We start from the raw sequence: 27,649 nt of genomic DNA on the forward strand, positions 1-27,649 counted from the left end.
AAAAGGAAGTCGAGTATAGTAAACTCAATTTTGGCTAGGATTTAGAGAGAGAGGCGATGAGGCCTGGGACACGGAGAAAGAAACAAAGAAAAAGGCAAAACGGTAAAGACTACATCGATTGGGCATAAGAAATAAAAAAGTTTCAAAACAAGATTTTGCAAACAACGTCTCTCAAATTCCCTTCTCTTAGTTTCTGCTAAATCTAAGATCAGAATTCAGAGGCGTTTTTCATTCTACTTTTTTCCCGAAATAAGGAGGAAGGAAGATGAAGCGCCCTTCAGCATAAGCACGAAAAAAGCCTTTCCCAGGAACTCTCGATATCAGACCATTCTTTCTCAGTAATTTTCAACTAATCTCTTACCCTATTGTCTTCAATTATGTTTGCTGTCAAATTAGGGATTTTGTTGAAATCAGGGAAACAACCTAGAAGATCAAATTCAAACTGAATTGTTACTAGGAATTTTCTATTTCTAGGTTTTGTATAAAATTCTAGCTGAATTGTTATTAGGAATTTTCAGTTTCTAGGTTTTGTTCCTTTGCTTTCATTAATTTCAGTTTCATATTTTGTTTGGTTTTGATTTTTTTTTTTTTTGGCTTGCTATCTGGGTTATTAGAGAAGAAAAAGGGTTATTAGATCAATTATATTGTTTCACAACTTTAAAACACCGTTTAATGTTTTTCATTATTAAAAAAAAACCAACCCTTGAAATTCAGAGGTAGAGAGGGACAAAGACGAAGTTCGCAAGAGGAAGAACCGTTTTGGTACAACCCAAAAAAAAAAGGGGGATAGAGAGGGGAAGTTCACTAGCCTTATGCCTGCCAAAGTCCGATCTCCCACCACTATCAGACTCCTGTGACCCCACGGTAAAGTTTTTTTTTTTTTTTTTTTCATTATTAAAATTTATGGATTTGGTTAAAATTGTGTCCTATTACCAAGAATTATTTCATTCGGCCTACCCCAGTAATATAGAAAGCACTACACAGTATATAAATCCCATTATAAATGATGTGATGAATGCAAAGTTGGTGGCTGATTTTGAAGCTTCAAAAGTACATGATGCAATAAAGCAAATGGCCCCCCTAAAAGCTCTTGGTCCAGATGGTATGCCCCCTATCTTTTATCAAAATTATTGGGATTTATTAGGTGCGGATGTCACCTCTTCTGTACTTCATTTTTTAAACTCTGCATCTTTGCCTGCTAACCTTAACCATACTTTTATTACCCTCATTCCTAAGGTTAAAAAACCGGAATTTGTGTCTGAATTTCAGCCTATTAGCCTATGCAATGTGTTGTATAAAATTTTTTCAAAGGTTTTAGCAAATAGGCTCAAAAAAGTCCTACCAAATATTATTACTGAATATCAAAGTGCTTTCACAAAGAGTCGTCTTATATCAGATAATATTTTGGTGGCTTTTGAGTCCTTACACAGTATGCAGAGACACACAGGGAAAGATGATTATATAGCCATTAAACTGGACATGAGTAAAGCCTACGATAGGGTGGAGTAGGTCTATTTAGAAGCGGTGGTGAGGCAAATGGGGTTTGCTGAAAGATGGGTCCAATTGATGATGACTTGTATTACTTCTGTATCTTATTCCATCCTGATAAATGGGGAACCTAAAGGCATGGTGGTTCCTACCCACGGTATCCGACAAGGTGACCCACTGTCACCCTTCCTCTTCTTGTTGTGTACTGAGGGTTTGAATGGTCTAATATCCCAAGCTGCCAACCGTGGAGACATTAAGGGATTTGCTTTATGCCGAAATAGCCTGAGACTAACTCATCTTCTTTTTGTAGATGATAATCTTCTTTTTTGTAGGGCCATAGAACAGGAATGCAGAAATATTTTGGAGATCCTAGATGTGTATGGGAGATGCTCTGGATAACAAATAAACAGGAGTAAAACTACCATCTTCTTCAGTAAGCTCACCTTTGAGGAAAAAAGGGAGCATATCAAACAAGCTTTGGGGGTTCCAGAGATCAAACAGTATGAGAAGTATCTTGGGTTGCCATCCTTTGTGGGGAGGAGGAAGAAAGCCAGCTTTGATTTTATCAAGGAAAAGGTTTGGAGGAAACTGCAGGGGTGGGAGGAAATATTGTTATTTCAGGCTGGGAGGGAGATCTTGATTAAAGCAGTTGTACAAGCAATTCCCACCTACACTATGAGTTGCTTCAAACTCCCCTTAGGGCTTTGTAATGATTTGGAGAGTCTTATTCGAAAATTTTGGTGAGGTCAACGAGGAGATCGGCGTAAAATTCACTAGGTAAAATGGGAGACTCTCACCAAATCTAAGTTCGATGGTGGTATGGGCTTTAAAGATTTGGCACTCTTCAATGATGCTCTGTTAGCCAAACAAGCTTGGCATCTTCTACACAATAAAGACTCGCTTCTTCACAAAGTCTTTAAGAGCAAATTTTTCCCGGAGTGTTCATTTATGGAAGCCCCAGATAATCCTAGTGGGTCCTATGCGTGGAGGAGTTTACTCAAGGGTAGGGAGGTATTGTGGAGAGGGGCCCGTTGGAGAGTGGGCAACAGAGAGTATACTAAGATATGGGAATACCTTTGGCTGCCTAGTCTTAAGCACCCAAGAATTTTATCTCCAGTCCTAGAGGGTCTGCATGATGCTACAGTGGATTGTCTCATCAATCCATCAAATAGGAGCTGGGATAGAAACGTTGTAGCTGGTTTCTTTGCTCCTTTGGAAGCTGAGTTGATATTGAAAATCCCACTTAGTCCCACCAATGTCGAGGATAAACTCATCTGGCCTCATATATCTAATGGGGTATATATTGTGAAGTCCAGATATCGTTTTCTTGTCCAAGAAAAAGATGGTCCTTAGCCATCTTCTCAATCTCAAGCTGCAACCTCTAATGTTTGGCGTCAAATATGGGGTCTCTCGGTACCAAATAAGGTCAAGAACTTCCTTTGGAGGGCGTGTAAGGAAGCTTTACCAGTGAAGAAGAATCTGGTCTGCAGAAAAGTCATTGCTGAAGACGTGTGTTGCTGAAGAAACACTCTCAAACTAACCTCTCTTAATCTCACAGTCACTCTATGAATCAAAATAGGAAGAAAAAACAGAGCTAACAAAATGGTAGAGAGAGAACTCAGATATATTTCATTTCAAAGGAATTCAATACAATACAATATATGTAAATGAATAGATATATATATAGTTACATCAGAGAGGAAAGGAAGGTGATCCCAACGAAGTCTGGTATAACAGACTTGTAACTGCTTCGCACGTTCTGTAACAACTCTTTACACGTGCGTGGCTTTCCTCAGGTATTCAATGATTCTTTCAGACTAAAACGACACCGTTTGGTTTTAATGAGAGACGGCAACGTTTCACTTCAAGCCTATTTTATATCTCTTAACTCTACTACACGACATCGTTTTGGAAGATGAACTAGCCGTTGGAATCAATTCATCTCCTCCTTCAGTGTTTGATTCTAAGCTTGCACTGTCATCCCCCCTCAAACGAATGGGGAACTTCCACATGAGTTTGGAAGTAAGCCAATTGAACCTGGGAGAGGAAAGACCCTTAGTAAACAGATCAGCAAGCTGATCATGAGTGGAAATGAACTTAACCAGCAAATCACGTCTGAGAACCTTTTCTCTAACAAAATGAAAATCAACCTCAATATGTTTTGTGCGAGCATGAAATACAGGATTAGAGGCAATGGCCAATGCACTGACATTGTCACACCAAAGAAGAGGAGGTTGAGGAAGAATAATGCCAAAATCTCTGAGAAGCATTCGAAGCCAATACATTTCAGCTGCAGTAGAGGCCAAAGCACGATACTCAGCTTTTGTTGAGGAACGAGACACAGTGCATTGCTTTTTAGCAGACCAAGTGACTGGGGAATTACCAAGAAACACCACCATGCCAGTGATAGAACGTCTGTCCACTGGATCCCCAGCCCAATCTGCATCACTGTAAGCAGATAAGGATATGGGGCCTGGAGTAAAAGCAATCCCAAAGTGAAGAGACCCTTGAAGATACCTCAAGATCCGTTTAGCAGCTTGAAGGTGATTTTGAGTGGGAGTGCTCATATGCTGGCAAGCTTGTTGAACAGCAAAGGATAAATCTGGTCTGGTGAATGTGAGATACTGTAAAGCCCCAACAAGGCTCCTATAGGATGTAGGGTCAGGCAAAAGAGGGCTATCATGAGGAAGAAGGTGAAGGTTAGGAGAGCATGGTGTCTTACAAGGTTTGCAATCAGTCATATTAAACTTCTTAAGGAGATCAGTGGCATACTTGGACTGATGCACAAATAAACCAGTAGGAGTATAATCAATTTGCAACCTAAGAAAGTAGTGAAGCAAGCCAAGATCCTTGAGGTCAAACTCCTTGCTCAACAAGTTGATAATAGTAGAAACAAAAGAAGAGTTATTCCCAGTGATGATAATATCATCTACATAGAGCAACAAGTACACAATGAAGGACTGATGCCTCAAGATGAACAAATTACCATCAGCAGCTGAAGCATAGAAACCCACATGAAGCAGCTGAGATGTAAATCTGTCAAACCATGCCTGAGGAGCTTGCTTTAGACCATAAAGAGCTTTATGGAGGAGGCACACATGTGTAGGAAAAGCAGAATCAATATAGCCTTGAGGTTGAGCCATGAAGACCTCTTCCTTAAGAAAACCATGCAAAAAGGCATTTGAGACATCTAACTGCTTCAATTCCCAGCCATGGTGCACAGCCAAGGCAATAAGAAGTCTAACTGTGGCAGGTTTAACAACGGGACTAAAAGTTTCATCATAGTCCAATCCATATTGTTGGAGATAACCCCTAGCCACTAATCTGGCTTTATACCTAGCAACTGACCCATCACTATGCCGTTTAAGCTTGTAAACCCATTTGCAGGTCACAACATTTTTCTGAGGAGGAAGAGGAACCAATGACCAAGTGTTTTGCTTCTGTAAAGAACTGAATTCATCATCCATTGCAGCCACCCATTGAGGATGCTTGGAAGTAATGGCAAAGGAAGGAGGTTCAGCAACAGTATAGTCACATTGTACCTGCATAATTTTAGGCTTATATATTCCATGCTTAGACCTTGTGACCATAGGATGGGCATTTGTAATGGATGGACCAAGGGCTGTAGGAACAGGATTGACAGGTGACACAGTAGGTAGGATAGGTGCTGGGATCACAGGCAAAGATGTAGTTATTGAAGCAGGAGTTTCAATGGGAGTAGGAACAACAGGAATGGAAGAAGAAGAAGAAAGAAATGAGGGAAGCAAAGAAGAAACCAAGTCAGAATCATATGAAGTAGAAGAAGCAGGAGTAGTAGTAGATTGAATAGAGGCAGAAGGAACAGGATGAGACAACCAATCAGATAATGAAGTTGAGAAAGGGATATTGGGATTGGTAAGAGTAGGATTAGCAGCAAAGGGAAAAAGAGATTCATTGAACAAAACATGACAAGCTATATAGATCCTGTTAGTGGAGGGATCAAGACATATGTACCCTTTTGACATAGGAGGATAACCAAGGAATATGCATGGAGCAGACCTAGGTTGTAGTTTGTTTTTATTATAGGGTCTAAGGAAAGGGTAGCAAGCACACCCAAATGATTTAAGAGCATGAATAGATGGGAGTTTAGAAAATAATTTCTCCCAAGGAGATTGGAATCTTAACACTGATGAAGGAAGCCTATTAATAAGAAAGATTGCAGCAGTAAAAGCATATGACCAGAAGTTAATAGGCAGATGTGATTGATAAAGAAGAGAAAGACCTGTTTCTACAACATGTCTATGCTTTCTTTCTAACACTCCATTTTGTTCAGGAGTATGAGGACATGAAGTCTGGTGGAGAATGCCATGATTAGAACAGTATGATTGAAACTCAGCATTACTATATTCAGAACCATTGTCAGTTCTCAAAACTTTGAGTGTAGAATTATGTTGAGTTTCAACCATGGACTTGAAATGTTTAAACACAGGCAGAACCTCATTTTTAGATTTAAGAAGAAACATCCAAGTGAACCGAGTGTAATCATCAACAAAAAGAACATAGTAATTAAAGCCAAGTAAGGAAGTCATGGGAGAGGGACCCCAAACATCACTATGCACAAGTTCAAGAAATGAAGTGGAAACAATTGAAGCTTTATTTAAGTGAAGTCTGTGCATTTTAGCACTTATACAGGATTCACAAGAAGAACAAGCTTCATCAATCATAGACAAAGTAAGAGATGAAAATACAGGTTTAAGAACAGAATACAAACTTCTAGAATGAGGGTGACCAAGTCTATGATGCCAGAGTAGAATCTGGTGTGGTTTGACAGATACAAAGGCAGAAGACTTGAAATGATTCAATGAAGAGGAAAAATCAGAGATGGATGGAATGGGATAGACCCCATCTTTACTCAACCCTGCATAGAGGATCTTCCCCGTTTGCAAATCCTGAATTGAGAACTTGTTGGCATCAAAATAACAAAAAACATTATTTTGGAGACACAGTTTATGGACAGACAGAAGGTTAGAAGCAAGATCAGGCACTCTTAGAATATTATCAAGCCTAAAATTATGTGTCAATGTTTGAAGCTTACCATTACCAATGTGAGTGACTGGAAGCTCCTGACCATTTCCCACAGTAACAGTTTCATTGCCTTGAATAGGTTGCTGATGGATAGAGAACTGTGACAGATTAGGAGTCACATGATCTGAGCAGCCTGTGTCAGTAAGCCAAGAATTTGAAGCCTGGACTTGAGCAGCATTGGCCACCATTGAGGCAAGCTTAGCAGGAGGATGTCTTCCTTGGTATGCAAAGTCCATACGATGGTAGCAATCAAGGGCTGAATGACCATTCTTTCCACATATTTGACAAGTAGGCCTACTGGATTGCCCTTGAATTTGACCTTGATTCTGAGGAATCTTAGATTGATTAAAATACTGAAATTGAGATGGGAAACCTTGGTTACCAGAACTAAAATTCTGAAACTGAGAACCAGAACCAGAACCACCAAAATTGGAGTAATTTCCTCCACCAAAATGAGAACTCATTCCACCAGAGTGAGGGCCATGTCCACGAGCACCTCTGCCTCTCTGGTTGTAATTTCTTCCTCCTCTTCCCCGAGGAAATCCTTGTGAGTGAAAGTTGGCAGCCATAGCCATAGAAACTTGATCAACACCATTAGATCTTTTCTTAATAATTCTCTCTTCAGCATTAAGTAATGCATTAAATTCTTCCACAGACAACACATCACTCCTGGTTCTAATAGCAGAGCTAAAAGAATCATAGTTAGATGGAAGACCATCCAGAACAATGTGGAGAAGCTCTTCATCATCCACAAACACAGACACAGCAGCCAATTTATCACAAGCTTGTTTAATTTTCTGAAAATAACTATCAATAGATTCATTTCCTTTCTTAATAGCATTCAATTCATTGCGGAGACTCATAACATGAGACCTCGAAATTGATGCAAACCTCTTCTCTAAGACTCTCCAAACACCTCTAGCAGATTTTTGCCCAACTGTAAGAGCAAGAACTGTAGGGGAAAGTGTTGAATTCAAGAATGTGAACATTGCTTGTTCACGATTCTTCCAAGCCATGAATGCTGGATTGATTTCAGTGGTAAGGTTTCCAGATGAATCTTTGAGAAATCTATCTGGAGCAGTGATTGAGTTATCAAGAACATCAATCATTGAATAGGTATCAAGAATTACCTCGATTTGATGTTTCCATACAACATAATTTCCATAATCCAGCTTCACAGTCATCATAGATGACATGTTTGATAACAACAGCAATGAAGAGTTCATTTGCAAACCTGAGGAAGCCATAGCAGGCACAGCACTTGAAGAAGACAATGAACCAAACTGAGTAGAGGCCATTGATACGGATCAATGCTCTGATACCATAAAGAAACACTCTCAAACTAACCTCTCTTAATCTCATAGTCACTCTATGAATCAAAATAGGAAGAAAAAACAGAGCTAACAAAATGGTAGAGAGAGAACTCAGATATATTTCATTTCAAAGGAATTCAATACAATACAATATATGTAAATGAATAGATATATATATAGTTACATCAGAGAGGAAAGGAAGGTGATCCCAACGAAGTCTGGTATAACAGACTTGTAACTGCTTCGCACGTTCTGTAACAACTCTTTACACGTGCGTGGCTTTCCTCAGGTATTCAATGATTCTTTCAGACTAAAATGACACCGTTTGGTTTTAATGAGAGACGGCACCGTTTCACTTCAAGCCTATTTTATATCTCTTAACTCTACTACACGACATCGTTTTGGAAGATGAACTAGCCGTTGGAATCAATTCATCTCCTCCTTCAGTGTTTGATTCTAAGCTTGCACTGTCAGTTGCCAGTGCAACTTGGAGGCCGAAGATGGTTACCATGCTTTATGGGACTGTCCTGAACTCTCGGCCATATGGGAAGTTGACTCTTTATGGCTGTTTTATAGGTCTAAGAAGTTTTCTAACTTCTACGAGCTTGCTCACTTTGTCTTGGAGAATGGTTGGAACCTAGAACTATTCACGGTAATTGCATGGACGATATGGTCTCGGCGCAATCTACTTCGAACTAGCAGCAAGGCCTACCCGCTATCTCAGGTCCTTTCTTCAGCAAAACAAATGCTCCACGACTTTACTCAGGTGCAACCAGTAGCTCAGTTAAAGTTGTCTCTGACCCAAAGATTAAGAACCAAGTGGGAGCCCCCTCCTCCGCAACTTCTAAAGGTTAATTTCGATGGGGCAGTATTTGCTGATACGGAGGAGGCAGGGGTGGGAGTTGGAGTTCGTGACTCTCAAGGGAAGGTGATTGCTTCCTTGGCAGAGAAAGTCAAGCTCCCATCCTCATCAGATGAAGTTAAAGCCTTAGCAGCAGTTCGAGCCATCACATTGGCTATGGACCTCAATCTACCCTCTTTTATTGTCGAGGGAGATTAAAAGGTGGTGATCTCTGCCTTAAGTAAGGAAGAGGAGTCTTTCTCATCTTTTGGCCATTTAATTTCTTCTATTAAGCATTATTTACCCTTTTGTAGTTGTGTTTCCTTTTTGCACACTCGGAGGTCGGGTAACTCAGTTGCTCATTTGTTAGCAAAACATACGAGACTTATTGATGGTTTTTCTATGTGGATGGAGGATGTTCCACCACAAGTCATTGATGTACTTTTAGCTAATTTTGGCTGATTTCAGTTTTTTAATATAGAAGTAGGTTTCTCAACAAAAAAAAAAAAAAATTAGCAATTGGGGGTAATAACTTTAACAAGTGGATTCAATTTTTAGGGTTAGGGATTTTTTTAGGTTGTGAAATTGGGATTGGAATGGAGAGGAAGACAAAGAAGACAGTCTTTATTGGCATTTTTTTTTAATATTCGGAAATGTGTACTTTAAAATTTAAATGGGCGGGAATAAGGGTATTATAGTAAATACCAAATAGATTAAAAACATAAAGGGCATGTTTGTATACTTTTTTTAAAATCTTAGTTTTGGGTTTTTTTTTTTTCATTTTTTTTTTTTTGCTTCAATATACTATTAGTTGCTAGAGCTTAGTCCATGAACAAATTTTAGGCCAACTAAAACTGATACATTATCATTCCATTTGACTAAAATAAATCACTTTAAATTTGTTAAAAATTAAAATAATCATTTTAAGTTTTTAGAGACCGAAAAAAAAATCATTTTAAGTTCGTTACGAACTAAACTAATTCATGAACTGAAGCTCAAAGACTAAAAATGTATTTTTAACATTTTTAAATATGATGTGTGCAGCTCATCAATTAGTTGTAAAGTTCAGATTTGGAAATTCCATTAGTTTGATTTTTGAATTCATATTTGAAAAATTCCCTCACATCTTAATTATATGTGACATTTGACATCTAGTTTATGTGGGAATTTTAATCGAAGTTTGGATCATTTTGTAAATTTGAATGTGATTGAAAACTCTATATGAGTTTTTTGAAATTTTTTGGCTTGAAGTGATGAAAGTGATTTTTTATTGCAATATTACAAAAAATCTATTAATATGTTATGCATGGTTAAGAAAAAATTATTTTATAAAACGGTTTTATAAGATACGTCTCGCACAACAATTGTGAGCCACACATATTGTGAGAGAGATATCTCATAAAATACCTTCTCGTGCTCAATGATTCTTGACTGTGATATAAATTCTCCCAATTTATGTCATATGCATATTTTGGACCAATTTATTTTATAAATATATCTTTATTAAAGAAAGTTCAGGGTTTAATTTGTTAACAACTTAAAATATAAGGTATAAAGTTAAATGTATTTAGCCAACGAGGGCTTGGCTGAGTGGATAAGGCTCGGACGCTTCGTGCAATACACCTAGATTCAAGTCCCGCTGCCTACAGGTTTTCATTGGTGGGTAAACTTAGTGGTGAGGTGTACTCACAAATGTGAGGTGACTCTCGCACAGTGGTACAAAAGGGCCCTCGAGATCAGGCTATCCCGACCGAGGCTACTGGCTCCCTCCCCAAGGGTGTAATATGACCATAAAGACCCCTTTTTTACATTCTCAAAAAAAGAAAAAGTTAAATGTATTTATTTGTATTTAAGCTTGTTTGAATTTTAGATAAAATAAAAACCGGATGCACTATATAACATAAAATCTGTTGTAGCACATTGGCAATTCTTATGGATTAAAGAATCCAAGTTCAACTCCTGGCAGCGGAATATTTTTTATATTTATTTATTTTTCGATCTTGTGGGTGGCCCAATCAGGAAAAAAATTTTATGTTGCTAAAATAAATAAGCTGCTAATCAAATCACACACATTTTTTTTTCCGATCTTGTGGGTGGCCCAATTAAGAAAACAAATTTATGTTGCAAAAATAAATAAACTGCTAATCAAATCACACACACCAAAATTTCCTTTTATAGATTTCTGTCAAAATTTTCTTTTATTAAACAAATTTATGTTGCAAAAATAAATAAATTGCTAACAAAATCGCACACACCAAAAATAGTCACTTTCAGTGCTTTAAAATCATCAATCAATCAATATTCAATTCAATATTATATACTATATAATAACAGAAGCCTTTTTCCTGCAATTAAGGAGGTACTACCATACAGAAAAAATGCCCATCTAAAATTCAGCCACATTTAAGTTAAAATGCGATAAATTACATTGTTTGATAATGCTACAACACCGTTGAAAAGCCTCTCTATAAATAAAAAAATTAACCGGTAAAAATACAGCAAAATTTGCCAAACAATATAATTCTGAAAAAAATTTAGGCAGATGGCATGCGTTCAAAGTTTATTAGTTAGTTGGATTCTTTTTTGAAAATCGAGTACAGCAAAATCAACTTCCAGCCAAAATCGAGTTTAATATACTCGACTTTCTACCAAAAATTAGCTCTGACATGGATAAAAAAAGGAAGTCAAGTATAGTAAACTCGATTTTGCTGTACTTGATTTCCAAAAAATAGTCCAACTAACTAATAAACTTTGAACGCATGCCATCCGCCTAAAATTTTCCCAATATTATACTGTTTGGCAAATTTTGCCGTTAAAATACTATGCACACAAAGATAGAAATAGAGAGAGATAGAGAGAGAAAGAGAGAGAGGCGATAAGGCCTGGGATGCAGAGAAAGAAACAGAGAAAAAGGCAGAACGATAAAAACTACATCGATTAGGCATAAGAAATCAAAAAGTTTCAAAACAAGATTTTGTAGACAACGTCTCTCAAATTCCTTTCTCTTAGGTTTTGCTAAATCTAAGATCAAAATTCAGAGGCGTTTTTCATTCTACTTTTTTCCCGAAATAAGGAGGAAGGAAGATGAAGCGGCCTTCAGCATAAGCACGAAAAAAGCCTTTCCCAGGAACTCTTGATATTAGACCATTCTTTCTTGGTAATTTTCAACTAATCTCTTACCCTATTGTCTTCAATTATGTTTGCTGTCAATTTAGGGATTTTGTTGAAATTGGGGAAACAACCTAGAAGATCAAATTCAAACTGAATTGTTACTAGGAATTTTCTATTTCTGGGTTTTGTATCAAATTCTAGCTGAATTGTTATTAGGAATTTTCAGTTTCTAGGTTTTATTCCTTTGCTTTCATGAATTTCAGTTTCATATTTTGTTTTGTTTTGATTTTTTTTTTTTTTCGCTTGTTATCTGGGTCATTAGAGAAGTAAAAGAGTTATTAGATAAATTATATTGTTTCACAACTTTAAAACACAGTTTAATGTTTTTCATTATTAAAAAAAAACCAACCCTTGAAATTCAGAGGTAGAGAGGGACAAAGACAGAGTTCGCAAGAGGGAGAACCATTTTGGTACAACCCAAAAAGAAAAAAAAAATGGGGGATAGAGAGGGGGAGTTCACGGGCCGTATGCCTGCCAAAGTCCAATCTCCCACCACTATTAGACTCCTATGACCCCACGGTAAATTTTTTTTTTTTTTTTTCATTATTAAAATTTATGGATTTGGTTATATACTTATATTTGGTTGGATTGATATCGATTTGGATTTTTGGGTTAAATTTGATTTCATTCTCATCCTCACACATGTTCACCAAAAATTTACTTTTAACTTTTAAAAACCCACACCAGTTCAGTATGTAACCACTCTATCTGCCTTCTTACATATTGTTTCTTCTCTTCAATTTTTCCCTTTTTTTGTTATGCTTTTTTTCCTCTGCGAGAAGAAACCCAACTTTTGTTTTCCCCTTTCAATTGTAGTGCTTCGGATTTCATTTCTTAATCTTCTTCTCCTTCTGAGTGAAAATTTGTTTGTGCAATTTGGGTCGCTCAATTTCTTTTTCCTTCCACCCTTGATGTTCACACAATCATGCTACCGTATTGCATTGTCAAAAAAATGTAAAAACCCAATATTGCAACATTTGCCGTGTTTTTATTTCCTTCCACTAATTTGATAGAGATATAATTTTACCATTGTATGTTTTGATTTAGACAATTTTCCAAATTATACCATGTTTGCTTTGGTGATATGAAAACTTTCCCTTGCTTTTAAGAGGTGCCAAATCAAACAAATGTTAGACATGTTGCGTTGTAGGAACTGTTCAATGTGCCAATCGGTTGTGTATTTCTATTTTAATTCTTTTTATATATAATAACAATCGATAATATCTTAGACATTGAAATTTTGTGCACACCATGCGTTTGACAAAATGATTTACTTACTCTTGCATTAGTTTATATCCGTTCCATGGTTTGTGCCTCTTGGTTTTAGTTGCCATTGGTCATTGCATTTTTTCCTAATGTGCATTTAGGCATTCTATGTCAACAACATAAGTGGCAATTTAGTACACTATACACTAGAACTTTCCATCATCAAAACCCAAGTTCCACAGATGGATTTTGAATTTCCCTATACTAGAACAATTTGAAACAAAAACTCCAGGTGTTTGTTAGTTTTCGATGGTTTGTTTTTCACTTAAAGCTATCTTTGTAATTTTATTTCTTTCATTTCAATTATACATACTGCATATATATTTCTTAATAATGCATAATTTTTAATTTTACCTATTTGAACTTTTCATTATAATGTCTCAATCATGTCATAGTAACAGTACTATGTAGTTGTTGTGGGGTAGAAATCAGAACAAATCTACCTGAAAGGTCTCCTGTTTGCCAGATTTCCAATTCCAAAAGAAAACACCATTGGTTTTACTTCCCATGTGCCACACCACTTGAAGCAATTTACAATATTCTGCTCATCAATTTCTCTCTACATATATGCCTTTTAAATGAAGCAAGTTCAACAATTTTTAGTTTTGTCTGTAAATATAAGTTCTATTTCAAGTTTTTTTTTTTTTTTTTTAAATGGTAGGACATTGAGAAATATAAGTTCTTTATGAATGTTCAATAAGATTTCTCATCATTATATAATTCCTTTCAGGAGGCAAGATTTAGGAGGAAAATTTGTGCTATCTTTTTAAAATCCAACAAGAATTGGCTTTTGAGATTAATTTATGATTAGTTTAGTGTTATTTTACAAAAGAAACACAATTGACTGTAATCTATATAAACAATTAATGAAATAGAATTAAAAAAATAAGTTTTGTAGTTACATTCAAACCTATAGATGCTGAACAATTATTGAATTTTGATGTAAGGGGGTGTATTCTATTTCATTTAGAGTCAATGATTCAGTGTTATTCTATTTTACTTTTGCTTGAATTATTTGAACAATTACCTCAAAAAAAAAAAAACTTTAGTTTTGCCTCTTCCTGATTTAAAAATTAAAAAAAATTAAAAAAAAAAAAATCTTACGTTGTAGACTTCGAGTTGATAATGGAAGGAACCTCATTTCTAACTCTCTCTCTCTCTCTCTCTCTCTCTCTCTCTCTCTCTCTGATTCCTTAATATTCAACATCTAGACTCAGTATTTAGTTTGGCCTTTCTTTCCTCCTTTACTCCTCTGTCCCTTTTATTTATGAATCTTTAAGTCTACGATAATATTTATATTAGATTACATTTTACTTAAGAAGTCTTATAGTTTCTGTGCTCAAATTGGCTTTAGAAGTCTTGTTGATGCCTTAGAAGCCTTCAAGGAGTCACCATGAAAGAAAACTTTTACAAATCCCCATTTCTATAAAAAAAGAACGAATCCCCCATGTCACTTTCCGCCTTCTTTATCCTACACCTGAGCATGTGAATCTATTTCCAACTACTAAAGCTTAGAATGACTTGTTTTCGATGCTGTCTTCCAGATCTTGCACATTTGTTTGCTACCTCCTAAAGATTGCAATCTTTGTAGTTCTGTACCTCTATAATGCACCTGAGCATGTGAATCAGTTTCCGACTATTAAATATTGCAATGCCAGTACCTCTTTTTCTCTAAGAAACTGAACATTTTGGTGCTACACACAAACATTCATACATTGATCCATGTCTAGGTGTAGAAATATATATTATGTTGATTTATTTTTTGCGTGCTTGGAGTTGCAAAGGATGTAGGAGTTAATTCTCTTGCTGCTGTTTTTGTGAGTAGGTATTAACTTGATTTAGGTGGTCATTTACTACACTATTATTAATCGTCATTATTCTGTTTTTACAAATTATTTTAATTAAAAAAACCTAAAAAAATACTTATTTTGCAGGTTCTACTTTCATTTTTTGATAAAGAGCTGCATACTTAACTGCATCAACTCAAGGTTTTTTAACAATTTCTGTAAATTTTTTTTTTTAAAAAAAGTTCCTGTTGCATAAAAGTTATATATAAATAGTCAATATAAAACCATTAATCAGATCATTTACTGCCTTGCTACTAATACATGTATTGCACTATTTGTCTGATGTAGATAGTTCTGTTTATGGAATCTATATTTGTTCATTATTCTGTTTACTTGCTAAATAAAAGAAAAAAGAGAGACAAAAAAAAAATGACTCTTTTGTTTTTAGACTATATTCATTTTAAAATTTTTTAAAAAGTATATTTAACTCAGCTGAGTTGTTATACAAAATAAAAGAAATATTTCTTTTAAATGGTTAGAACATATTGTTTATTGCAAATTTTTACTCATTGTAATTGTTTTTAGTTGTTTTTCCAATAATTCATTGTGAGAAGGTAATATATTTCTTTTAAATAGTTGGAACATATGGTTTTTTGTGTAGGGACTGTGGCATTATTATTAACCCAATGGATATTTTTTATAGAGGTGTTGAAACAGATACTTTGACAGGTACAATCTCTTTCACTCCAATATTAATTGCCTATAATATTTTGTATCTTTAAAAATTCTTCTCTTGGCTTCAACTCAAACTTTTCTCATACACAATACTACTTTTGTTAGTGGGAAAGAAAGGAAAAACAGCTACCGTACATCATCTATAAAGGAAAAACCAAACTGCCCGACAACCCAATTTGTTCTGTGTCAGACGACACCTTTAAGATAATATACCCGACTGTTTTGTTCTTATTATAGAATCTAAATCTAAATTCCCAAATTTTTGAATGTTTACATAAATTTATGATCTTTTTCACTCATTTTTATTGTGTCCATGGTTTAATTTAAAAGATATTGCATTAAACGACATTGTTGGGTTATTTTGGCACTTTAAAAGGTGCAAGAGTGGTGGAGAAAGTGGAGGTAGGGGTGGAGATGAAGGAGTATAAGCATGAGGAATTAGTTAAAGCGCTTGAAAACTTTGAAAACAGGTATTATATCTTTCTTTTCTTTTTGTTTGTTTATCTAATTCTTTGACTGGATTAAAAAGAATTAGATTCCTATAGGTGTATAAAATTTGTTAACCCTGACAAACTTTAGTAGTTTTGGAAATCCTTTAACATTTTTTGCTGTTATAAATAAACAGTTAAGTTCTTTCTCAATCTAACATTTTAATCTATTTAAACTTTTATCATTTTGGGTGTGTTATTGATGGTTGATATACGGGCTGATTTGTTTGGTCTGTTATCCGCTCATCCTATAACTCCCTTGATATCCCTGCTCCAGGAGGTACAAAACAATGCAAGAAAGCTTGGCGAGCTAAAACTTTTAGAGTTAATTCCTTTCCAATCGAGTCTAAAATCTTAACAATTCATGATAGGTTTGTTAATTATGCTTCCAACAATCTCCCTCTACGTTCTTGATTTTTGGTTCTTCATTTTGTGAATTTTAATTATTTTTATTTTGCTTCATTCTTCTCTCTTCAAATATTAAGATTATTTGCTGGTGATGTTTCTGCATTATGGTGTTTTTAAAACAAGGCTGTTTTTGAATCAATTTGTATCTATGCTAATGGCATATGTATTGAGAATTTTAATAATAATGGCATGGAAGATTTTGATAAAATCATGAATCTTAACTTTTGTTGAGGGCTGCAAAAGTAGGAAATGAAAATTTTGGAATTTTGCTTTTGTTTGCCTAGTTTTGCAAGGTAGGAAGCTTATGATGGGGGAGCTTTAGTTGTAGAGCAGAGAGAAGAATGAAGCAATCCAAGAGAGACTCTTTAATATGATAACTTAAACAAGTCTTCTGAAGAAGGTTATTTTTATTGATAAAATATAGTTAGTGAAGCTGCCCCGAGCAATTTAATAAGATTTTGTTGTTGATTTACAAAACTCTTTGAATATTATGATCATTTGTTATTAGTGCATGTCATATATTTTACTTTCTGTTAGTGTTTCTTTTAAATGTGAGATGTAATCTTTTGATTTGAAATTTTACCCTTTTTGCTATGAAGGTAATAACCAGCGATAGAACAACATATTATTTTTCATCTACTCAAATTGTAAATCACAACAACAAAAAGTATGTAAGCTTCTGCCTAGAATGAACATTGTAAATTGCTTCAAATGAGCAATAATTTGCTTTGTTGGCAGATTAAGAAATACATGACCAGGTCACTATATATATATATAGACACACACACACACACCTACCTTGGTTGACTAGCTCAAATCCTAATGAAATTTGTATACTCCTTTTTGTGTGAGTTATTCCTTAAAATCCAAAACGAAAAGGTTCATTTAAGTTAACTAAATTTCTCTCAACCCAACAAAAAATGCATTTAATTTGATTAAAAAAATATTTAGCATTTCTAAGAACTTTCCCGTGCATTACACGGGTTAGCGACTAGTCATATATTATATATAATAGCAGAAGCTGAGAGAAAGTTGATTCTTACAAGTAAAGAGGTGCTACCATGTAGGAAAAGTGACTATCTAAAATTCAACCACGTTTAAGTTAAAAAGTGATAAATTACATTATTTGGTAATGCGACAACACCGTTTAAAATCCTCTCATTATAAATAACAAAAAATAACCGGTTAAAATTAAAGAGTACACATAAATAGAAATAAAGAGGCGATGAAATCGAGGGAGAGGCTATGAAGACACGGAGGAAGAAACAGAAAAAGAGAGAGGCAATGAAGACATGGTGAAAGAAACAGAAAAAGAGAGAGGTGATCCTGCCTCCGCCAGTCCCCTCGCCATACTCCGACCACCAAAATTGCAGACACACAGTCTCTTTTGTTCCAATTCTCCTTTTCCTTCGACAAATTCAGTCGTTCTCTCTGTCTTTCTTAAAATCAAAAACCCTAACCATTGAGTTCTATTTCCATCAGCCCCGCCTCCACCCATATATCGCCGGGAAAAACACCACTTAAAACATCAAGCGGTTGGAAGTAAAGCCTCAATCCCAATCAACCCGATTAAAAGGAAAAAAAAAATCAAAAACTTCCATTGCTCATGTATCCATAGTTTGCAATCAGAGAACGTCTTTCAATTTCTCTACCAGTTAGTTTTCTCTTTACTTTTCAGTTTGTGCATTAATTATGATCAGTTTTTTTATAATTTGGCTGGATTCTTTTTTTATTTAACTTTCTGGGTTATATTTTTTATTAAGTATTTGAGTTAGATTTGGTTTTGTTTTGGGTATTTGGTTAAATTGATGTGTGGGTATCTATTTAATGTGTCCGGTTAAAAATAGAGCAATAGGTTATTCTACAGAAAAATATAAGCCACACGAACAGGGCAGGAATAAAAAATGGCAATTGGGCTTTTTCCTTATCTAGGTAGTTTAGAAGCATTAACGTGGATCTCTTTGAGGGTTGCTATTATTATCTAGGTTTTTCGATTAGGAGTAGTTTTGTTTAATTAGTTTAAACAGATGGGTTAGATTTGGGTTTGAGGGATTTTGGTTAGAAGTTGTTTTGTTTAGGGTATCTGACTTGGCTTAAATTGGTTTTAAGTATCTAGAATCGATTTTGCCCATTTGGGTCACTAATTTGTATCTATGCTAATGGCGTATGTATTGAGAATTTTAATAATAATGGCATGGAAGATTTTGATAAAATCATGAATCTTAACTTTTGTTGAGGGCTGCAAAAGTAGGAAATGAAAATTTTGGAATTTTGCTTTTGTCTGCATAGTTTTGCAAGGCAGGAAGCTTATGATGGGGGAGATTTAGTTGTAGAGAAGAGAGAAGAATGAAGCAATCCAAGAGAGACTCTTTAATATGATAACTTAAACAAGTCTTATGAAGAAGGTTATTTTTATTGATAAAATATAGTTAGTGAAGCTGCCACGAGCAATTTAATAAGATTTTGTTGTTGATTTAGAAAACTCTTTGAATATTATGATCATTTGTTATTAGTGCATGTCATATATTTTACTTTCTGTTAGTGTTTCTTTTAAATGTGAGATGTAATCTTTTGATTTGAAATTTTACCCTTTTTGCTGTGAAGGCAGCGATAGAACATCATATTATTTTTCATCTACTCAAATTTTAAATCACAACAACAAAAAGTATGTAAGCTTCTGCCTAGAATGAACATTGTAAATTGCTTCAAATGAGCAATAATTTGCTTTGTAGATAGATTAAGAAATACGTGACCAGGTCACTATATATATATATATATAGACACACACACACCTACATTGGTTGACCAACTTAAATCCTAACGAAATTTGTTTATTCCTTTTTGTGTGAGTTATTCCTTAAAATCCAAAGCGAAAAGTTTCATTTAAGTTAACTAAATTTCTCTCAACCCGACAAAAAATGCATTTAATTTTATTAAAAAAAATATTTAGCATTTCTAAGAACTTTTCCGTGCATTGCATGGGTTAGCGACTAGTCATATCATGTACTATATATAATAGCAGAAGCTGAGAAAAAGTTGATTCCTACAAGTAAGGAGGTGCTGCCATGTAAGAAAAGTGACTATATAAAATTCAGCCACGTTTAAGTTAGAAAGCGGTAAATTACATTGTTTGGTCACGCTACAACACCATTTAAAATTCTCTCATTATAAATAACAAAAAATAACAGGTTAAAATTAAAGAGTACACATAAATAGAAATAGAGAGGCGATGAAATCGAGAGAAAGGCTATGAAGACACTAAGAAAGAAACAGGAAAAGAGAGAGGCAATGAAGACATGGTGAAAGAAACAGAAAAAGAGAGAGGCGATCCTGCCTCCGCCAGTCCCCTCGGCATACTCCAACCACCAGAATTGCACACACACAGTCTCTTTCGTTTTGATTCTCCTTTTCCTTCAACAAATTTAGCCGTTCTCTCTGTCTTTCTTAAAATCAAAAACCCTAACCATTGAGTTCTCTTTCCATCAGCCTAACCTCCACCCATATACCGTAGGGAAAAACCCCATTTAAAACATCAAGCGGTTGGAAGTAAAGCCTCAATCCCAATCAACCCAATTAAAAGGAAAAAAAAAAAATCAAAAACTTCCATTGCCCATGTATCCATAGTTTGCAATCAGAGAACGTCTTTCAATTTCTCTACCAGTTAGTTTTCTCTTTACTTTTCAGTTTGTGCATTAATTATGATCAGTTTTTTTATAATTTGGCTGGATTCTTTTTTTATTTAACTTTCTTGGTTATATTTTTTCATTAAGGTATTTGAGTTAGATTTGGTTTTGTTTTGGGTATTTGGTTAAATTGATGTGTGGGTATCTATTTAATGTGTCCGGTTAAAAATAGAGCAATAGGTTATTCTACAAAAAAAAAAAAAATATAAGCCACACGAACAGGGTAGGAATAAAAAATGGTAGTTGGGCTTTTTCCTTATCTAGGTATTTTAGAAGCATTAACGTGGATCTCTTTGAGGGATGCTATTATGATCTAGGTTTTTCGATTAGGAGTAGTTTTGTTTAATTAGTTTAAACAGATGGGTTAGATTTGGGTTTGAGGGATTTTGGTTAGAAGTTGTTTTGTTTAGGGTATCTGACTTGGCTTAAATTGGTTTTAAGTCTCTAGAATCAATTTTGCCCATTTGGGTCACTTTTATTTTGAATTTGCTTTCCCATTCGGATTAAGATGAAGATTTGTTCTGTCACTCAAAAACACAATTCTTTAATAATCAAAACCACACCAAAGTATTATTTTAAAATTTTATTTTTTTGGGTTTGTTGTTTCTGAATGGTCGCTTTTTAAAAGCCAATAGGAATCTGCGAAGAAATTTTATATTGGATGCCTCCTCAGCTCGATCACTTTAGAAGTGTAAGATGTTTAATTGTCTCTATCCAACTTCACTACTGACTCTTTTGTTTTTTGTTTTTTATTTTTATAGTAGTTATCTTCAAGTTTGACACTTGGTATCTTTTCTTTTCATTCACGATTCCTTAATGTGATATCTTATAATTAGAACTGTTTTTGGCTTTAACACAGGAGAAAGTTTTAAGATTCAAATAACAGAAAAATTGCCAAATCATTTTTCTCAAACTTTGTATATTATGTTTAGAATACTTCAATTTCTTATTAATTTGATAAGATTTTTTAATGTTCTTGCTGCCTATGTCTTAGCTTATGTATTATGTCTTTATATTAACTAATGAAATGTTTCAACAATTCATGTTATGGATCATGTTATAGTCACTTGGATATCCTTGCAATATATATATATATATATTGGTGTATGTTCTATTAGTGCTCTCAATCATGTTATGATATTATAATCGTAATTAGATTGGTCCATGAAAGAATCATCCTTCAATTGTGTTCCTTGTGGACATCATTATAAAAAAAAAAAAACATGTATCATTTGTGTATGGTATGTTAATGCTCTCAATTATGTTATGAAACTAGAATTATAACAAACTGCAATACAGAAAACCAGAAAACCATAATTTCACTTAGAAAACATTATAAATTACTATACACTCTAAACTTTCAGATTTTACAAAATAATGTTGCAGAGAAGAGATGTGTCAGAGCAGCAGTGCAGCAGATCATATGGCAGTTGCAGTGACTATTGAAAGGATGGAGGGAAGGTGTAAAAAAAAAAAAATCAATTGGTGAACTGTTTACTGTTGATTACCATTGTGTCTTATGCATGTGTTAAGAAAAATTAGATTGAAGATCAATTTATTCACTTATTTGTACACAGTTATAATAAAAAAGAAGAAGTTATATGCAGTTTTGCGCACAGCTTTTATTTCCTTGACTTTGGTCTATGGTACTATAAACCTTAGTAACTTTTCCACTATATTTCTGTTTCTTTTGTTTTAAGTTTGTATGAAAAGGTGCTTCTTTGAATTTAAATTTGAATTTTATATATATCTTATATATCATATCTAATTTAATATCTAATACTCTATATAAAAGTAGAAACTTTACCCTACACTTATCTAACTTTCAGCCACATTTACGATTAAAAAGCGAAACATTGTACTGTTTCGTCAGTTGTACCATTTGAAGGATAAATTTTCGTCAAATGTTAAATAAAAACTCAGACGGAGAGATGAATCAGTTGGGCAGAGAGAATTTCGGTATTCTTGTTAGATTGATTTTAAATCTTTGATTTTTGTTTCTAGGTTAGATTTTGTTTTGATAAAGGTATTGGTTAGAAACTGCTTTCTTTAGGATATTTGTGTTACATTTGGTTTGCTTTTGTTTAGAGTACTTGGGTTAATTGGTTTTGGGTATTTGTCAATGATGTTTTTAAAATAGATTAAAACAAACACAATCATGCCTTTCTTTTCCTTTTTCTTAAGAGATGGGAATGGTGACAGTCTTAAGTTTGGAAGATTGTATATTTTTTTCCACGGTGATGGTTACCAATTGCTATAGATAACCATAAGTCCAAAAGGCCCATTAAACATCCTCTAGGTTTGAGTTTAATGGCAGAGTGAATTACGTCCACGAAAATAATAGGGATTTTAATGATTCAATGTGTGTGTGTGTGTGTGTGTGTGTGTATTTTATCCTTACGTTGTTTGTTTAATCCATATAATCATTGTTAAAATTAGAGATATGCACATGTCTTGGTTACCGTCTTGATTTGTAGCTGATATCTCTGCTATAATTGTTAAAATTATGCTTTAAACTTGATTTGTTGTACTTTGCTAAGTTTGATGTTGAAATAAGCTTTATTCTAAATTAATATATTATGGGTATGTAGAAACAGGCATATAAGAATATTTGGGTTCAGGCTTACTGCTTATGCCCTTCATGTAACAGTATCATGAAATAATGTTTGTAGATATTGATTTAAAGGTGATTGCTTTTGCTTTCTCTTGAAAAAATTTTCAGTGCATTGGGAGATATCTTGAACCTACTTATTCATTTCTTATTTAGATGTCCAACATCAGATTTGGTATTAGAGAGTTGAGAGAAGGCCCAGCTACCTCGAAGCCACAAATTCTGTTTTAGTTTTCATCTCCTAGAACCAGTATGGGGGGATTTCGAAGTTTCTTTATTGAATTTAAGTTGTTTCAGTTGGTGGTTGAGGAAGGAGGGAATTTTTTCTCCTTTAAGATTTTTGAACGGGGAAAATACCACATGCAATTGATCTTTATGGGCAAGAGTGCAGCTCTTTGGACAATGCGGTCTCTGGAATACACCGTGAGTGGGGTTAGTTTGAAGCAATTCTTCACCTTCAGAGACGGTGATACTGCTTACACGTTGCAACGGGGGTCCAACTCGTTTGGGCATTATTTATCAATGACAGAGCTTAAGGTAGGTGGGTTACGGCAAACTATCATTATTCCTGCTGGAAAACTACAACAAGGATGGAGAACTTTTGGGATTGAATTAAGAAGGCTATTGGAACCTTCTCAATATGCGGTGGGAGCATTGAAGTTTGTACCATATAAGCCTAAGCAAATCCCAAAATACCAACCTGCAAGGACATATGTGGAAGCTGTCAAAGCGCCAGTGCAGGCAAGGTTGAAGCATGTTCAGGCTGGTATGGTGAAGAATGTTGAGGAGATTCCGTGTGATAATTCTCAAGCACAAGTTGTTGTTTCTGAAATTCAGGTTGGAAGTTTTCCACAGGTAGCCGTGGATGGTGGGGAGGGTGGAGAAGGTGGTATTAATGGTAGGAATAAATTTAAGGAGAAAATCTCGGGAGGAAATAAATTCAAGATTCCTTTGAAGACTAATTTGAATTCAAATATGGTTGAGTTTGGAAAGTTGAGTGATAGGAGGAAGGCACGTTGGCTTGGGAGAGGGCTGATTGTGTATGTGGATGATTATGGAAAGAGGCGGGTATCTTGGGATATTGTTAAGCGTGGTAAATAAGCTAGCAAATGGGTGATAAGTAAGGCTAATAAAAACGTGGGTCTGGGCCTAGCCAAGCAGAATGCCCAAGCCTTGTTGGGTAATAAAGAACCCATTTTAGGCCTGGGTATGTCAAGCCCATTTATTTTTGAGGCTAGAGAGAGTTCCTTTAGAGGACCAAGGCCTTTGGAGACTTCTTACCGAAATGGGTTCTCTAAACCGAGCTCAGGTAGGAGCGATAACATTGCCACGAAGGATATTGCGAGCTCAGGGAGCATACCCACCACATCGGAGCACCTTGCGAAGTCGTCGAAGGTATCGCTAGGCACATTTTCTGCCTTAGCTGCGTCAGAAATGGTGGGTTATGCTGGAGGGGCAGCACGACGACACTAGCTTAGCCACCTACTGCATCGACAGGACCAACGATGGTGGCCCAACCCTCCCATGTTCAGATATCGCCGATCAGTGATCTGAATGGGCCGAGGTAGGTGCCGGTGGTCTCATCAGCAACAATATCGGAACCAGTTTTGATTCTTGCTGACCAGAAAGTTTCGGCGATGGTGTCTTTGTCTTCTTTAGTGGCATCGAAGGATGGGGATGAGTATTTTGTGGGTTTGAAAGGATCAGGTACTTCTGTTTTTGAGGGAGCTCAAGTACCTGGCCCAACTATAAAGGATTTAGTCGGAGATTTGGATAAGTCTTGGGGTAATTCTAAAGACTGGATATTACAATTGCGTGATGTTAGGCAATTAGTGCTCCCATTGTCACTATATCGTTCTCTAGATAATATGTCAGTCTGCTCAAGTTTGGAGGGTGAGTGTGTACCAGGTAATGAATCTTGTAATGTTGAAGGGCAGAGGGTTAGTTGGGTAGATGAGGGTGAGGGGTTAGTAGATTCTTTGTCTGTGGTTCTTGGGTCAGAGAGTGAGCTGTGGGGTTTTTGGTGAAAGGTTAAGGTCTTGTGAGGGTGGTGATGAGCCTTTAGTCGTGGTACCTTTGGCCACTGAAGGTCCGTCGAAGTTGGTGACGAGTCCTGTGAAGGAGATTGGGAGTAAGGAGAGTGTGGATAATTGTCAACTATCACAATGGGTAACCAATAGGATAAATTGGCTTTCAAGAAATCTGTGGGCACTTCGCTAGAAGGTTTTGAGAAGCAGATTACAGGATTGTTACTAGCCATTAAGGCCAGAAAAAAAAGATAAACAAAAACTTGGGGTGGGTGATCAAATGAAGTTGGTCAAGTCAGGCCAAAAAGGTCAACGGGAGTTGAAGAATTTGTTCTCATTGTTGAATGTGGAGTATGATTCAAAAAAAGCAAGGAGTGCAAGTTCTGAGCGGGTTGTTATGCCTTATCAATGAATGTGAAGATTATTTCCTGGAACGTTAGAGGGTTGAATGAGCAGGATAAAAGACTCAGGGTAGGGAATTTGATTAGGAGATGGAGGCCGGATGTGGTTTGTCTTCAAGAAACCAAAATGGGGCTGATTAATAAAGCAGTGATTCGTAGCTTGTGGGGTGGCCAACATGTTGGCTGGTCTTACTTAGGTTCTTGTGGAGCTTCTGGTGGGGTGTTATAGGGATGGCAATGGGGCGGAGCGGGGTCGGAGGATGGGACCTTCGTCCCCGCCCCTCATGGTTGTTGCCTTTCCCCGTCCCCGCCCCGCCCCGGGGTGCGGGGCATACTACCTTGCCCCATCCCCGCCCCTTGGGGCCCCGTGGGGACCCGCCCCACCCCACCCCACCCCACCCCTCGTACAATTTAATATATATAAATAAATTTTTTGTTACAATAATATAAATCACAACAAAACAAAATGTTTTAAAATCCAAGCATTTAAATAAACCAAGTACTTAAATAGTTTAATACGTAACAACATAATTCAAAATTTCTTATAACAAATTTAACCCAATGTACACAATCAAATCCAACTGTGGGGCCGAATATATCAACAACACTAAAAGACAAATATATTATAGTCATTTGATTAAAAAACAAACAATGTGCACAAAAAAAAAAAAAAAAAATTGAAACATTTGGAACATAACAAGAAACATACCTACTGCCTATTGGAAGCACTAAGTGAGTAAGTGACCAACCTTTTTTTTTTCCTTTAAACAATGCTTCTTTAATAGCTACAAATAAAAATACTAATTTTAAATAGAAAAAAAGAACCAAAATTCAAACTGAAAAAACAGATTTAAGAAAGACAAAAACAAATTACAAAAGGAATGAGATGAACCTAAAAAGTAAAAAGCAACGTCTTGGACTAGGAGACTTGGAGTGGAGTTTGGCTTAAAATTGAAAAACGTGTATAGGCTATAGAGAAGGGAGAAGGGTCAGCGACAATAGCAGTAGGTTTAGAATAAAAAATATTTTATCTCATGTCTTGTGTTTCACTTTATATATTAGTGATTTAGGGTTTACTAAATTTACAATTATATTCCTTATTAGTGCAAGGCGGGGACGGGGACGGGGCGAGGCGGGGATAAAAATACTAAACCCATCTCTGCCCTGCCTCGGGGTGCGGGGACAAAATATTGCCCCATCCCCGCCCCACCACCTTTGCGGGGTGGGGAAAACCCATGCGGGGTGGGGCGGGGCGGGGCGGGTCAAAGCGGGGTGGGGCAAAATTGCCATCCCTACGAACTATGAACATTTCCAATTAATATGCAACCAAATATGTTCAAGAGATACACCTAAAATGGGAAACATGAAAAGAAAAAATTGTTGTCAGCTCAAATTTTATTTGCTTTAGTCAAATGAGTTCCATAGCAGCAAATTGCTAGCATCATAACTCAACTAAATGGTATAATCATATAATACATCAATCGATGAAGTTAAAAGAAAAATAAGGCAAGAAAATCCATTGAGAAAAAAAGTAAAGAAACTTTTTTTTTTTGATAAATAACGTAAGAATATTATTAATAATAAAAAGATCACCAAACCGAGTACATTGGGGATGTACTATGGAGGCACAAATCAGAAAACAAAAGAACAACGGTCAAGAAAAAAAGAAAAAGAAGAACAAGAAAATTGAGAAAAAGCCACACTCCATTCAAAGAGAGTGTGTAAGAAAAAAGACTTAATCTCCAGCAAAGGTCATTCACAACCCTCAAAGCTTCTAGCATTCCTTTCACGCCAAATGCACCAAATCAAGCAATGAGGCACTAATCTCCAAACATCAATGTGATGATGTCGCGCAAACTTTCCTTGCCAAGTTTCAAACAACTCAAGAACAGTGCGAGGCATAACCCATTGCAAACAAGCAGAAAACCAAGGACTACAACTCCCAAACTATGGAGCAATGAAGAAGAAGATGATCCACCGACTCCCCACACCTCTTACACATATAACACCAGTCAAGCACTATCACTCTTCTTTTATGAAGGTTGTCTGTTGTTAAGATCTTTCCTAAGGAAGCAGGCCAAGAAAAGAAAGCCACCCTTGGAGGAACCTTCGATTGTCAAATCATTCGCCATGGAAAGGAAACAAAAGTAGGAGGGTAGAATGAGTTATAATAACCTCTAACCTCAAAACCTCTATTCCTTGCAGGTTTCCAATAAACCTTGTTTGGACCAAACCCTCACACTGTCGAAGAATAAACCAACCCCATAAACCGATCAAAGCTTCTTCTTCCCAATCTTGTGGTGGATGACGTAATTGCACATTCCAGTGAAACCTCTCAGCAGACCAACCCATAACTTTAGCCGAGA

At 35.8% G+C, this 27,649-nt stretch overlaps 1 protein-coding gene across 4 annotated transcripts; it reads left to right on the forward strand.

The window, feature by feature from the left end:
- LOC112009713 (uncharacterized) lies at positions 1-25,499 on the forward strand. Of its 4 annotated transcripts, none has more exons than XM_065760354.1 (4): positions 1-338; positions 715-864; positions 15,592-16,135; positions 21,609-25,499. In XM_065760354.1, exon 4 carries the CDS (start codon positions 23,108-23,110, stop codon positions 23,954-23,956), a length of 849 nt encoding a protein of 282 aa, XP_065616426.1. In that variant the 5' UTR covers positions 1-338; positions 715-864; positions 15,592-16,135; positions 21,609-23,107; the 3' UTR covers positions 23,957-25,499. The 4 variants fall into 4 exon arrangements, with proteins under 4 accessions (XP_065616426.1, XP_065616425.1, XP_065616427.1 ...); XM_065760353.1 differs by having other exon boundaries at positions 21,631-25,499; XM_065760355.1 differs by lacking the exons at positions 1-338; positions 715-864; positions 15,592-16,135 and adding an exon at positions 19,760-20,221.
- Positions 25,500-27,649: the final 2,150 nt, after the last annotated feature.

This window comes from Quercus suber, unplaced genomic scaffold (genome assembly GCF_002906115.3).
Source record: "Quercus suber isolate HL8 unplaced genomic scaffold, Cork oak 2.0 scaffold_363, whole genome shotgun sequence".
Classification (NCBI taxonomy): Eukaryota; Viridiplantae; Streptophyta; class Magnoliopsida; order Fagales; family Fagaceae; genus Quercus; species Quercus suber.